The 14823-nt window shown below is 36.5% G+C and overlaps 1 protein-coding gene across 1 annotated transcript in view; it reads right to left on the bottom strand.

The window, feature by feature from the left end:
• Positions 1 to 4089: 4089 nt before the first annotated feature.
• The window catches only part of LAMA4 (laminin subunit alpha 4), a 109955-nt gene continuing 99221 nt past the window's right edge, over positions 4090 to 14823 (bottom strand). Inside the window, exons 31-38 of the mRNA XM_087912821.1 lie at positions 13512 to 13705; positions 11205 to 11394; positions 10402 to 10557; positions 9298 to 9457; positions 8377 to 8507; positions 6699 to 6792; positions 6404 to 6523; positions 4090 to 5238 (exon numbers count right to left, since the gene is read on the bottom strand). Coding sequence (XP_087768947.1) covers positions 5093 to 5238; positions 6404 to 6523; positions 6699 to 6792; positions 8377 to 8507; positions 9298 to 9457; positions 10402 to 10557; positions 11205 to 11394; positions 13512 to 13705 — 1191 coding nt within the window. The 3' untranslated portion in view covers positions 4090 to 5092. The remainder of the gene's footprint in view (positions 5239 to 6403; positions 6524 to 6698; positions 6793 to 8376; positions 8508 to 9297; positions 9458 to 10401; positions 10558 to 11204; positions 11395 to 13511; positions 13706 to 14823) is intronic.

The raw sequence follows: 14823 nt of genomic DNA, 5'->3' as shown, positions 1-14823 counted from the left end.
AATTCATTGTTTCGACTGAGAAATGTTGGATTGTTTTTCTAACATTAAAAAATCCCCAATTATTAATACTGGTAAATGAAATACATTGTAATTGTTTCTTAGATTTCAATGATTTCATGATTAGGACAAAACAGAAAAAACAGCTGAAGTCTCCACTTTCAAAAAGCACACCTATTAAAAAGTAAGATATTCTTAAAACTATATGGCTTACTATTGGTTTCTTCCTGTTGTGTGGTTTGGGGTTTTTGCTATTTGATTAATGAATAAATATTTAGCATATAAAACTTGTGTTCCATTAAGGTGTTTTCTGTAAATCAGAATTTGGACTGACTGACTTAACTTCTGAGCCAAGACTTGATTAGTAACATGCTGCCATTTGCCAAGGCAGTAAATTAATCTGAGTTGAATATAAGAAAAGGATGAATCTGTATCATAATCTTCAAATAGGTGCACTCACACTGAATTAAGCTGCTCTAGCCTGTTTAGCAGCTGGCCATTGAATGTGCAATTTAAGGTCTGAAACCAGGAATATGCTAGGATGGTCTTTTGTCCTGTTCCTCCATTGAAAATATTATTACATTATTGTACCACTCTAAGAATTTTGATTGCTTATCTCTCTTCTCTGTTTTTAATACTAATGTTCTAAACCTGTATTAATTTTCAGTTCAAACCAAATATTGTCATAATGTCATAATAATGAATATAAGAAGAATATAATTAAGAACTGAACATGATTTTTTGCAATGATTTTTGTAAAGCCAAGATAATCTAATTCATAGTTCCCTAATATTTCCGGCTTTGTGGACAAGGGGAGGGTTCTGCATGAACGGCAGGCAAGCACACGCATGCTCACAGTTCCATGTGCAAATGGAGCACATGTGTATGTTCTTGCCCACTACTCATGCAAGTGGGGATATGTGTGCCCACTACTTCCGCAGCCTGGTTCCAAATGGCTCAACCCACAGTAGTGGCCATGGACTGGGGGTGTTGGGGAGCCCAGGTTGCTCTGAGAATAGGGAGGTAAACCAAGGTATGCATACAATGAAATAAAGACCGGGTGGCCCTGCAAAAATATCAATACCACATTTTAAATTTGTTGCTTTCCTTCAAGACTCATTAACTATGACAGTATTGCCATTTTCCTACTGTGTGATATATTGTTTGTCAAAAATACAAATCCAGTCTGATATGCGACTGAGGTTGTGTAGTAGCTTGTGTTATTATAAATTAAAGCTTCTACCTCAAAAGAAAAAAAAGATTCTGTGTTTTTTAGGGGAATAAAAATTTGGGTAGCAGATTCAGATTATTTTTTTATAAAATTGCCTTTCAGTTGGAATAAAATAAGGAAATAAAAGATGGACTTGGGTAGTAATATAATCTGATGACATTAGGGCATTATAAGTGCAGGTGAGTTGAATAATATACAATCAGAATATCCACAATACTATAATCAAGAAACAATTTGACAATCAGGTATCCAGATTTCTCACAAACAACTGAAAATACCATTTATAATGAAAATGGTTTACTGTAAGGATAGAAAATGGAAAATGGTTTATTTATTCAAAAAAGTGGAATTCCTCTGACTTGCTGTTATTCATTTAGTAGATATATTGACCTTCAAATGCTAGAAATCATTTATTGGTTGTAATTTTTCCTCTACTTATTTTGAGGCTGATAAATAAGTTTATCGCTGACGGTTATTCCCATGCTGATGGTAAAATGTACATGAAGCAGAAGGAAAACTTGATTGCATATTCTGCTTTATCAAAAGAGACCTGACCTTTTATATTCTTGCAAAGAATATTCCATCAAGAAACATATTCATTAACTTGCCATGACTGCAAATTCTATAAAATCTAAGAATTGATGTTTTATTTAGTAATAGTTTATTATTTTTATAAGAGTACTTCTATATGCCTTGTTTTTGCTTATGGGCATCTGGCAAGTGATTCATAATCAGCTTGTACCTGATGTTTGTATCAGTTCAAATTTGGCTCTGGATCCCAATTTTCACTGAATGTTGTTGGTATTCAAGAGCAGAGTAATCTTCCCCCTATTTTGATACCAGTATATCTGAAAGTGGAGCAAAAATGGTATTTTACCCCAATGCTGTAGACATATTGGTTCATTTTCCCATTGGGGAGAACTTTTGCCTCATGCTGCTTGTTTTCCCAGAGCTTCAGTATCACTTAGGATGGATGTATCTGTCCCTTTCTCAGGGCTATAGCAACATAGTTAGTAATACTGGGAATGTACTTGCTTGCAAAAATGTTACATACTCTCCTTTTGGCTTCATAGCTTGAGAATTTTAACCTTAGAAGCAAAGGCTTCAGAACAGGTGGAAAGCTTTTTCCCATGATATAAACTATTCCATATTTTTTTAAAAAAGCAGTTTGCATATGAACTACAATAAAATATGTTAGCTGGTGTCTGGGATTTGTTTTATTTCTCTTTCATGTAATTTGGGATTGTTAGTATTTTTATTATATGTTGAACTGCAGTAATTTAAGCAATAAGGGCTGATTATTGTATTAGTCTGCTGGAGGCAGACTTGGGTTCTCTGCAAGCTAGCAGAACAGAAGATGTTAACCTTTGGAAATACTGAGGAGTAAAAATTGTGACAATATAGAAGTGCTAGCAGTCTTAAATACACACACACACACACACACACACACACACACACACACACACACACACACATCTGTTCTGTATTAGTTCTACATAAAGGAAATTTGGAAATTTGTAATTCCATCCAAAGATACTTTTTGGTGGAAGCTCACTTGTCCCTAGTATTTGTCTGTAATTCTATGTGTATGCATGCATCCTATATTCTGCCTCAATCACCTCAATCATAACAGTCTGAGCCTGTTATGTGTCGGAAGAAGTTTTTAACTGCAAGAGATAAATATTTATTGACTAGCTGAATTCACATTTAGGACGACTAATTCCAAGAATAATGAGGGGTTACTTTGGTTTAATATTAAGTATTGTAGGAAGAATCATAAGATACCCCCCTTTATTTCCATGCCCTCAGAGAAGGCAAAGAAAAACTGTCCATAGAAGCTAAAGCAATTGGTGTCTCCCAGACAGAATGGCCTCAAGTAACGCCCAATTAGAAGACTGGGACAGGCTGAATTGACAGGATTAAGGATTAAGTAGTAAATACAAAACTACACAGAATTTACATTCCCCATCTTTCCCCAAGGCTAGCCTTGACCCTGATCACCACCCAGGAAACCCAATAGGGACAATTGAAATACAAAATCTAATCTAATCTAATAATCCCACCAGGCATCTCAATTTCAAAGGTCAAAAAGGGTATAAAAATCACTACTACCCATGCCAGGCTGTCAGCTGTCCCAGAACCTATGCTGAGTCACTTTGCTTCTGATTCCAAAATAAACGGAGACCTCTTTTCTTGCAGCCTGCCTCTAAATTCATTGGCTCCTGTGTCTTTCTCCTGGCTTGGAACTGGATCGGATTTTTCTTCCTACAGCATTACAAACAAATGCCTGTGCCATAATTTTTTATAGAACAACCAGTTTACTTGTTTCTTTCACATTTAATATTTTTTAAAAAAATATTCTTATGTCAACTGGTATGGTTTTTAATTTCACCGTATAAAAATGAATGAATGAATGAATGATAAATTTAGACTGTCTGGAATTTGGAATTTTGAACATTTAATTAGTTTTAAAAGCACGTACAGTTTAATATGTATTTATTGTCAAGATTGAGAAAAATGTTAAAATGGGAGTTGGATATAGTTAAATACCACCTTTCCCCATAAAATTACTTTAAATAATGAATATATTACTTGTTTTTCATAGGTGAAAATCTGATTTTCTTACAATTACCAGTAAAGTTACAATTGTGTGGCGTAAATAGATATATAAATAAGTAACAGATACATAAAATATTCACTTTTGCTAATAATGGATCGATTTATTTGTTATGTGTAAAAGCAGATTATAATAATTATAAAATGTGTGGGATTTTACTGGGTTTTGGAAATTGAACAAAACCCCTACTACTTTACCATAATTGAACAAAAAAGTATAGGAAAAGGAAACTCAGAAGATACTGTTTTAGTGAAACATGTCTGTTATATAGTTTATTCTGTAAGATACATGAAGCAAAGCACACCATGAACAGAAGTAACTTATCCCAAGACACAGCATCTGGACATTCCAACAGTGGCTTATTATCAAACTTCTGATGGGAGAATAAAATGATTTCTAGTGGATTGAAGCTGAAAACCAGAGTTGCTAAGTCATTTGCTCATGAAATGCTGACAAATGTAGTCAGGCATGCCTGTGACCATTACTGTATAGTAGTGCAGGGGTCCCCAACCACGGGGTCCCGGACCAGTACCGGTCCGTGGATCATTTTGTACCGGGCCGCCTACTTTGGGCACCATCTTGTTTCAACGGCGCTTGAGAAAGTGCTTCCGGGTGAGCTTGTCGGTCGTTGGTTGGATGGAAAGCGGAGTTTGGGTGCTGAAGGAATCCTCGTGCCTTAGTTTCGTTGAAGGGGGGGGGGGCGGCTTCGAATGAAGAGCCGTCCCGATGGTGGTGGAGTCTTGTGTTACTCAGGAGGAGATTAAGAAAGAGTCCGAAAAGCCCATCGACTGCGAGAAGGTACAAAGGAGGAGTTGAAGGTGGCAGGGAGAAGTGGGGGACGGCTGGCTGGCCAGTCGCTCGGCTTGCCTTGTCTTGGTCGTGCGTGCTAATGCCGGTACCAGTCCGTGGATCATTTTGTGATGCCGGTACCGGGCTGTGGTACAAAAAAGGTTGGGGACCACTGCAGTAGTGGATTTACATTTCTTCCCACTGGGTTGATCACTTTCATTCCCCAGTTAGAACACCGCAGAGGTGTTTTTTTTCCCTAGTACAGGTTAGGAATCTGTATTTCCCCCAAAAAAAAAAAAGTGTTTGAAGCTTTCCTAATGATTGCAAGCTTTATGCTGTTATGTTATCATGTATTTAAAATGAGTGATATGTTTTAATTCTTCTGATACTGAAAATTGAACCCTGCACAGCTTCTGCTGCTTCTTCAGTGCTGTATATATCATTGTAGTACCAGCCTGTCACTCAGCAGGACATACATTGATGCTCACAGCACCACTGACCAAAGCTGCCTTACTGAAAATCACTGGCCTTTCATCAATCATAAAGTTACGGATGCATCCAGTAAAGGAATTACGTGTGGTCAGGCTGAATGTCAGGAAGGCTTCTGTGAAGAAATTAAAAACATTAGCCACAAATTGTTCATAAGTGACATTACGGTATCTAAATGCAAGTACAGGCTTAGAATGGCTTTAACCGTAATATGAAACTTTTAACATACACTTAGTACCACTTCTACTCTAAGCTCAGCTTAGTAGCACTTCTGTGGGGTTTTAATTTTTTTTAGTAAATTCAACTCATTTAAAAAGTATTAGACATTCTGAAGCTAATTAAAGAAAAGAAGGTTGTTGATTGGATCTGGAGAAAAGCGTTAGGAAGAGGATTTGAGAGAAAGTAGTAGTCTACCTTTTCCAGAAATTTCATAAAAAACTCAAGATCAGGAGACTCCTACTCAAATGGATGGAAATACGATAAACATGGTTCTTTTAAAATAGCACTTAATACTTACAGCAATTACACTTGTATACCACTTCATAGTGCTTTATAGACATCTCTAAGCAATTTACAGAGTCAGCATATGGCCCCCAACAATCTGAGTCCTCATTTTATCGGAAAGATGGAAGACTGAATCAACCTTGAGCCGGTCAGGATCACACTGGCAGTGGGCAAAATTAGCCTGCAATACTGCATTCTAATCACTGCGCCACCACGGCTCTTAACCAGATTTGGTAGGTAGGAGATTTCAGGATTTTATTGTTTATAAGATTGTTGGCTTCTGATTTTCCCTTGTGATGAATTATGTCAAAGATTCTATTAGCATATTTAATTATTTAATGGTATTAATGAATATTCAAAGCACATGGATATATCTTTACATACATCCAGTACATGTGGGAAATTAATCCTAAAGATAATTCAAAACCTAAATCATAAAAAATTAAAATGATTAGAGCATTAATGATTAAGCATCTGATAGCATCAATCTCTTTGGACATAAGAAATAAACGTTCTTACAGTACATGTTTATAAAGTACTCTGCTTTATCAAAGAAAAGTTACATTAAACACCAGTTCTCAATAATGCCCATCTTTTCTGTTGGTAATTATATAGCCTTAAAACAAAGCAATAGTTTTGTGTAGTGTTTGGAAAGTCAATATGACATCACTTTTATGGTTTAAAGTGTTCATTGGAACTGGTTGGCTAATAAATCCAAATAAACAACAATAGTTTATTTTCTTAATTTTTTAAAAATAAAGTGATAATAATCTTACCTGGTACTCCTCCAACAAATACCGGCTCTCTGTGGTCAATTGCTCTTGGGTTTAATGGTCCCACCACATGATTCACTTCTGAATCAACATCCAGTTGTATTACATTAGCGTCTCTAATAACTATTATGCAAAACAGAAGAGGATAATAAGGTATTTTCATATCCCAAGCCACCAGATTAAAAAAAGGTTTTGAAAATACCAACTGCTCTGGCTAAGGCTTCTTCAATATCTTAGATGGTTTTAACTAAAGAAATAACCCACAATCACCATTATTACAGAACTTGTGGTGTCTCACCTGCAATTCTGTGCCATCTGCCATCACAGAGATTTTGCTTTGGTATAACTGTAGTTGAAAAATCTTTAATGCCATTGTTTAGCTTCACAATAACCTGTTAAAGTGATTGAGTTCAGCGTTAGAATCTTAACATTATCTAAAAATTTTTAAAACAAAATGTTTTTCACCAGCCTCAAGGCTTTTAGATAGAAATGTAAGATTCTTCTCCTATGCTTTGGTGCTCAGATAAGGAAGGCTGGTTTACTTCTTACCCATTTTACATGCAATTATACATGCAATTTGAGTGGAGAAGGGCCTCTTGAATTCAGCAATTGTTGGATAGGTAGGATTATGATTATATTATCAAAACCTGAACAGTATGTTATACAGCACATAATATCCTGTATTTATAATACATGTTATACAGTACAGTACATTATTTGTTCTAATGTAATTAGTTAATAAGAAAAAAAAAGTAAGAAAAAGCTTTAAAATGTGCTTGTTAGAGATTATGCATTTAACTATCAAATTTGAAATTATTCGAGGTAAAATGTACCCAACAGATAGTGTTACTTAATAAGCATGAGATGAAATGGAAGAAAGTGTTACATAAGCATGATAGGTTGAAAAGTCCAGCATTCTAATCACCCACATACTGGTTCATTTCAAAATTGCATCTTCCAGGTGAGCCATGACTAGAATTTCCTGAACTACCCCGATTAGGGAATTTTTGTAGTTCTGCTATATCTGGAAAGGTTGCGGTTGGAAAAGTAGAAGTACACTCGGCAAAAACTTTAGACCCACTATTTTATTCCTCTCTAGCTTGATTTAGGATTACATTGCAAAGGTCTTCTGGCCATTCCAGTACATTTATCTGTATGTACCAGTTTGCTCTTCTTGACTTCTCCCAGTAGCTGGCCTTTCCCATAAGTGAAAAGCAGCTTTGGGGAAACAGCATACTATGCTAAACACATCTGCACTGCTAACTTGCCTTATTGTGAGTACTGACTATCAACAGTTTCTGGAAGATAGAAGTAGACATCATCTTATTTTGGAGATGGGGTGGGGCTGGATGGTAAAATTACTGCAAAATGATGGACTTCTTAAAAGGAGAAACCCGATAGAATGGGAGATAGTTTTTTAATCCAGACAGGTTTTTTTTTCCCAAAGACTGATTAGAGTTAAGATAATAGTAGGACAGGTCAGAGAGAGATAAAATGAAATGTGAATGTGCTCTATGAATGCCTATTAAGTTAATATTAACTGCACTATTACTGCTTTCAAGTCAATTTACAACATTTATTTTTAAGTGCAATAGGAAGCTTGCTGATTCTCAGAACCAATGAGCACTAAACACATTATGTTATAAAATCTTTAAAAAGAGGGAGGTCATTTACCTAAGGCTGAAGCTATCATAAAAACATATATTCATTTTCTCTTGAAAATTCTATGGTTTCCTCCCCCCTTAGTTCCACTTAGTTTTTAAAATCCTCTACTATCCACACATGTTTCAACTGAGCAGATATTTTTGGAACATGTAAAAATGATCACTTGATAAATAATATTACTTATTTCAGAAATTGGAACTTTGCTCATATTAAAAGTAAGGAGCACAAGGTGCTTCACAAAAAGGTGGACCATCTGGTTTTGAAAAATCAGAATGTAAAAATAGGGAGGAGTGGTTGGCCCTTTCTCATACCTGTCCCTGTTTCATATGTATGTTCAGGAACTCTCCATTTACATTATGTGCATGCATAAGTATTCCAGAACGGTGCCTAGGGCGGACTTCAAAAACAACTTCAAATTTCAGGCCCAAGCTAAATGATTCATCTGCAAGGAAAAGTCACAAAATGTTTTATTCAAAGTTGACTTGTGAAATTACTCACATGCTGTAGAAGATGAAACAATAAAGATCCTGTTAATCTCTCTTAACTTTGGAAATTTGAAAGTGTTTTTAAAATTTCAGTGACTATGCAATTCTTCAATATTATGCTATTCTAAAATTCTTATTTCAGGTAGCTTCTTTTAGATAGGCTGTATAATTCTTGCTTTCATATACCGGTACTTAGCAGATTCTCAATTTGTAATCTGTTGATGATTAACTTGAGTTAAAAAGGCAATAACCAGTACACAGTCTTGGTATGGCTTTATCCAATAAGCCACTGTATACCTAATAATGTTCAGTGATAATTTGCATCTCCCCTATTTGAGCTAAGGTAATATTATAGTATTGTGTTAATAATTTATTACTTAATCTAATGCTGTCCTCCCAAATATTGGGACTATAACCCAGAATTCATGCCAATATTTTAACTGGAATTCTGGGGTTTAATTATTTATACATATGGAGAGCATTAGGTTTCGAGAATTTATGCTCTGATCAGGAAACCAGCAGAATGACAATACTGATTATACTATGTAAGAATTTCTGCCTTTAAGTAATGCAAAGTTGTTTGGAAATTTAGTCCACTATATGCCAGGAATATAACAGAATACCCTGAGTAATTAAAAAAAAGGCTAGCCCAAAATATATATTTCTCCATCTCTTTGCATCAGTAACCATAGGCATTTATCTAAAGGTTTAACCACCACCACTAATAGCACAAGAACAACTCATTACCAAGTATAATGTATCCCCCTTCTGATGAAAAATAGGTTCCTTCTTCTGATGGTCCTTCAAAACAAGGTGTTACACTGAAGGTCTGTGATGGAGAAGTGACTGGCTTTCCATTCAGCTTTAGACTGCCAAGACAACCACTAAAACTGTATACTGAATTAATCTAGGGAAACAAACAGTTGAAATAAGAAACAGATAAAAATTTCATTAAAAAAATTATATAGCCACGTTTTTCTAAAAAACAAGCCAAGACAGAAACAAGGTATCTGTGAAGAAGGCTTAATAATAACAGGCTAATCAATAGGTCCTCTATTGCTGTATTTCTCAACTGTGTCAACTTTAAGTTCTGTGGATTTCAACTCCCAGAAATCCCCATCTAGCATGCAGGCTGGAAAATTCTGGAAGTTGAAGTCCACACATCTTAAAATGGAAAAGGTTGAGAAACATTGCTCTTCAGGTAATCCTTGACTTGCAACCATTTGTTTAATGACTGCTTGAAGTTACAGTGGAACTGAAAAATGTTACTTGTGATCAGCCTCACACTTAATAACTGTTGCAGCAACCCCACAGTCATATGATCAAAATTAAGGCACTTGGCAACCGCTATGTATTTATGGTGCTTGTAGCATCCTATGGTCATAAGATCATCATTTGCAATCTTTGAGGATGATGTCTGACAAGTAAAGTCAATGGGGGAAAGCTGGATTTGCTTAATGGCTGCATTGTTCACTTAACAACTGCAATGAGTCATTTAACAATTGGCAAAAAACTTGTAAAATCGGATGTAACTCACTTAACAACTGCCTTACTTAGCAATGGAAATTCTGGTCCCAAATGTGATTGTAAGTTAGTGACTCTCTATATTAGAGCAGAATAAAAAAAAGCTGATGAAGTAAATTCAGGATAGATATCAGTACAAATTGTCACCCAGTGGAACAGGCTACCATATGCATGACAGTGAGTTCTCTACTGGACTTCAAACAGGTTGGATGTTCAAGGGATTGTTGAAGTAGATGATCTCTATGCCTCTTTCCACCTATGATTATGTTAACTGTCTTACAAATACACGCACAAAAAGATACATTTATTATAGAAAAATGCATTTACCTGGATATTTTTAGCAGCTTTTCCTGGTGCCACACCCCCTATGTAGAAAGGAGTAGTAACTGGCCATGTGTTATCAGAATAAGGAAGACTGTCTTCTAGTACTCGGAGGCCATCAATAATCAAACGACCAATATTCTTCTCTCGAACAAACATTACCTTTTTTAAAACAACCACAACAACATGTTTATGCTAAAGATGATGGAAAAGATGTCATTGGAATTCACTCAGAGAATATTGTGAGAGTTAGTCTCTATCCTGCTTACTTTTTCAATCTATTTAAATAGAAAAGGCAGTTGAGATTTTTCTAGTATTTCTATTGTTTTTTTAATTTAGTGTGAAAAGTAAAAAAATAATAAAATAGTAAGCTGGTTCTTTCAATGCAGTGTGTAAGAGACTTATTTCTGAACAGATAAGTAGCATAGACACAGGTTTACATTGTTATTGGATTATATTTTCATTGTGAGTTGTTGCTCTCTAGTTTATTCCTTATTTTTATCTTTATTGTTGCAATACTACTATACTTTTCAATATTTTAAAAAGATAAGATACAACAAACATTAAAATACATTATCTAGAAGTATACAAAAGGGTTTGGATGAATGCAATTATTTTTCTCCACACATTTTGATACTGAAACTGCATATGGAAGATGACCTGTTTTATTCCTGATCTTTGGAAGGTGCAACATTTTATTGCATTGAAACTCCAACTAACTATCAATTTATAAATATACTTTTTTGAGGTAAACAACACTTTTTGAATGCTTATAAAGATTCTATCTGGATCTTTCAATTTCAACTTACATTATGCCACTGGCCATCATTGTACTTCTCTTGGGTTCGAATTCTTAATTTCTGGTGATCTCTATTGAACATATAAATAAGTCGACCATGGGCAATGAAGAGGGCCATGAAATGTTCCTCTGCTTGGTCAGCAATATAGAAAATCATTCCGTGGGATGAATGAGTCTTTAGACTAATGGAGAACTGAGATCTGGTAAACAAAAATAGCATTTTTCTATGAAAGAGATATTGATTTCCATTCACAAGCTGGAGAAATGAAATGCTGCCTCCAGAGAACAATTTGTAATGTCAAAAATAAACAGACTTTTTATTTGTGATAACTGATATATTCAGTTATGGTAATCCTGTAGGGCTTGGTTCCTCGACAGACCAGGTGTCTTTCACAGTTTATGCTCATCTGGTAAATGCTGACAAAGTTGGCATGCTCTGGGTCCCTTTGATTACATAATGCCCTCTGTCAGGACTCAAGCACTATGGCTTTTATGTTGCAACACCAGTCCTCTAGAATGACATCCTTCAGAAATTAACATGGTTTCCATTATGATGGCATTGCAGAAAGCCTTGAATATCTGGTCTCCTTGTTCGTGTGTGTGTGTAGATAGATAGATAGATAGATAGATAGATAGATAGATAGAACTTGAAAAATTAGAATCTCGTGCAAAAGTTCATTTATCTCAGTAATGCAACTTAAAAGGTGAATCTAATATATGAGATAGACTCAGTACATGCAAAGCAAAATAGTTAAAGCTGTGATTTGTCATAATTGAGAAGATTATGGCTTACAGCTCATGAAAATCGCAAATCCACCATCTCAGAAAATTAGAATGTTACATGCAATCAATAAAACAAGGATTGTACATAGAACAATATTGGACCTCTGAAAAGTATAAGCATGCATATGTATTTGGTATTTGGTTTGGGCCCCATTTGCAGCAATTACTGCCTCTGCGGCGTGGCATGGAAGCTATCAGCCTGTGGCACTGCTGAGGTGTTATGGAAGATGAGGATGCTTCAATAGCGGCCTTCAGCTCTTCTGCATTGTTCGATCTCATGTCTCTCATCTTTCTTTTGGCCATGCTCCATAGATTCTCTATGGGGTTCAGGTCAGGCGAGTTTGCTAGCCAATCAAACACAGTGATCCCACAGTCATTGAACCAGGTTTTAGTGCTTTTGGCAGTGTGAGCAAGTGCCAAGTCCTGCTGGAAAATGAAGTCGGCATCCCCATCTGCGGAAGGAAGCATGAAGTGCTCCAAAATCTCCTGATAGATGGCTGTGTTGACCCTGGACTTAATGAAGCACAGTGGACCAATACCAGCAGATGACATGGCTCCCCAAATCAACACAGACTGTGGAAACTTCACACTGGACTTCAGGCATCTTGCAGTGTGCCTCTCCATTCTTTGTCCAGACTCTGGGTCCTTGGTTTCCAAAAAAGATGCAAAAGTTGTCCCCATCAGAAAAGAGGACTTTGAACCACTGAACAACAGACCGGTTCTGTTTTTCTTTAGCCCAGGTAAGACTCTTCTGACGTTTGTTGTTCAGGACCGGCTTGACAAGAGGAATACGACATTTGAAGCCCGTGTCCAGGATCTGTCTGTGTGTGGTGGCTCTTGATGCACTGACTCCAGCCTCAGTCCACTCCTTGTGAAAGTCCCCAGCACTTTTGAATGGCCTTTTCCTGACAATCCTCTCCAGGCTATGGTCATCCCTGCCGCTTGAGCACCTTTTTCTTCCACACTTTCCCCTTCCACATAACTTTCTATTAATGTGCACTTCTATTAATGTGCACTTTGGGAACATCCAACTTCTTTTGCAATTACCTTTTGGGGCTTTCCCTCCTTATGGAGGGGTGTCAATGATGGTTTTCTGCACAACTGTCAGGTCAGCAGTCTTTCCCATGATTGTGATTCCTACTGAACCAGACTGAGAGACCATTTAAAGGCTCAGGAACCCTTTGCAGGTGTTATGGCTTAATTAGTTGATTAGAATGGGACACTTTGAGCCTAGAATATTGAACCTTTTCACAATATTCTAATTTTCTGAGATTGTGGATTTGGGGTTTTCATGAGCTGTAAGCCATCTCATATATTAGGTTCACCTTTTAAGTTGCATTACTGAAATAAATGAACTTTTTGCATGCTATTCTAATTTTTTGAGTTTCGCCTGTATCTCCAAACAATATATATCCAAACATATATCTATTTCTCCAAACATAACAGTTACATCTAATAAATTAATTTAATAATTTGAAAATATGTGAATAATTATTTAATATTTTATAGGTATATTACAATATGATTACTATACCTTTCATAGAAATCCTCTGGTAAATAATCAAACTCTTGCCGGCTATTTGCTGTCCCACCAAAAAGATACGCCTGCTCAGTTGCTTTCGGATTATTGGAGAAATGGCAGTGTGGGTCCCTCTGATTTCTCAGTTCTTGTTCTCCTTTATTTATGACAGATGACAAAGGGGATGCTCCTTTTTTACTTTTTTCAGCCTTCAAACAAAATAAGTAAATAAATAAATGTAATCAATACACTGCTGCTGGACAGGCACAGTTTTCATTCTACGATACATTCCTATACGTTCTTTTTCAGTAAACGTAGCCCAGGTCTTATCTCTACTGTGGCATGCTATTTGGATGGATTATCTGTGAGTAATATCAAAACCGCATAGGCAGGTGCTAAAACGGAGCAAAGGTACAATTTAAGAACTCCTCAAGCAGGCCACATTGGATCTTTGATAGGTGAAGTTTTTTCAGTTACTACCATCTTTATTTTATTGGCTCCAGCCCGATAGACTGTTGGAAAAAATTCTATAAAGAGGCTCAGAACTTTGGCTCTCCATTGGCAGGATAACTTATTGATAAGCCGCTCCCTCACAACTGAAAAGAACAGGGTTAAATGTGGCATTGTGGTAGAAGCTGGCAAAAAAAGAAAAAAAAAAAGACCGAGTTTGAAAATGGGCTGAATTTGAAGAAATGCCCTCTAGAAAATTAGTTCTCACAGCATCCCTGGGGGAGAGGCAGTTGGCCATTGGCTTTGAATGCTGCCAACTGCTCCAGTCTTTGCTTCCTTGTCAAGTCATGCACCTCTGAGCAGAGCATAAGCTGCTGATCCAGAGTTTCCCAGTGTATACATACATAGAAACTCAGTGACAAGCAAGACAAAAGAAAACAGTAAGTAAAATGGACTTTCCCCAAGTACCTAGGCTTAACTACCTAATAAATTCATTTAAAATGATATTGATATACTTGTTCATAGGTAAAAGCAGGATAGTAAATAGCATTAATAATGATGTAAAGAATATGGGAAATGTATTAAATCAAAGTAATGTGGAATGCGTTAGTATGACTACAGTTTACTGCAGTTCAAACATTATCCTCATGGTGCCAAGCAAACAACCTGTACCTGAACCTCCGCAAGACAAAGGAGATGGTGTTAGACTTCCGGAAGAAGAGGAAGGAACCCGCCCCACTTTACATTGAGGGGGTGTGTGTGGAGAGAGTTTCCTCCTTTAAATTCCTGGGAGTCTACCTCAGCGAAGATCTCACCTGGAAAACCAACACAACTCAGGTGGCCAGAAAGGCCCAACAGAGACTCCATTTCCTCAGGG

Source organism: Pseudonaja textilis, chromosome 1 (assembly GCF_049901715.1).
Source record: "Pseudonaja textilis isolate UNSWEBS1 chromosome 1, rPseTex1.2, whole genome shotgun sequence".
NCBI lineage: Eukaryota > Metazoa > Chordata > Lepidosauria > Squamata > Elapidae > Pseudonaja > Pseudonaja textilis.
Note: the sequence above shows the minus strand (reverse complement) of the source record. Positions and strands in the feature narration are given on the sequence as shown.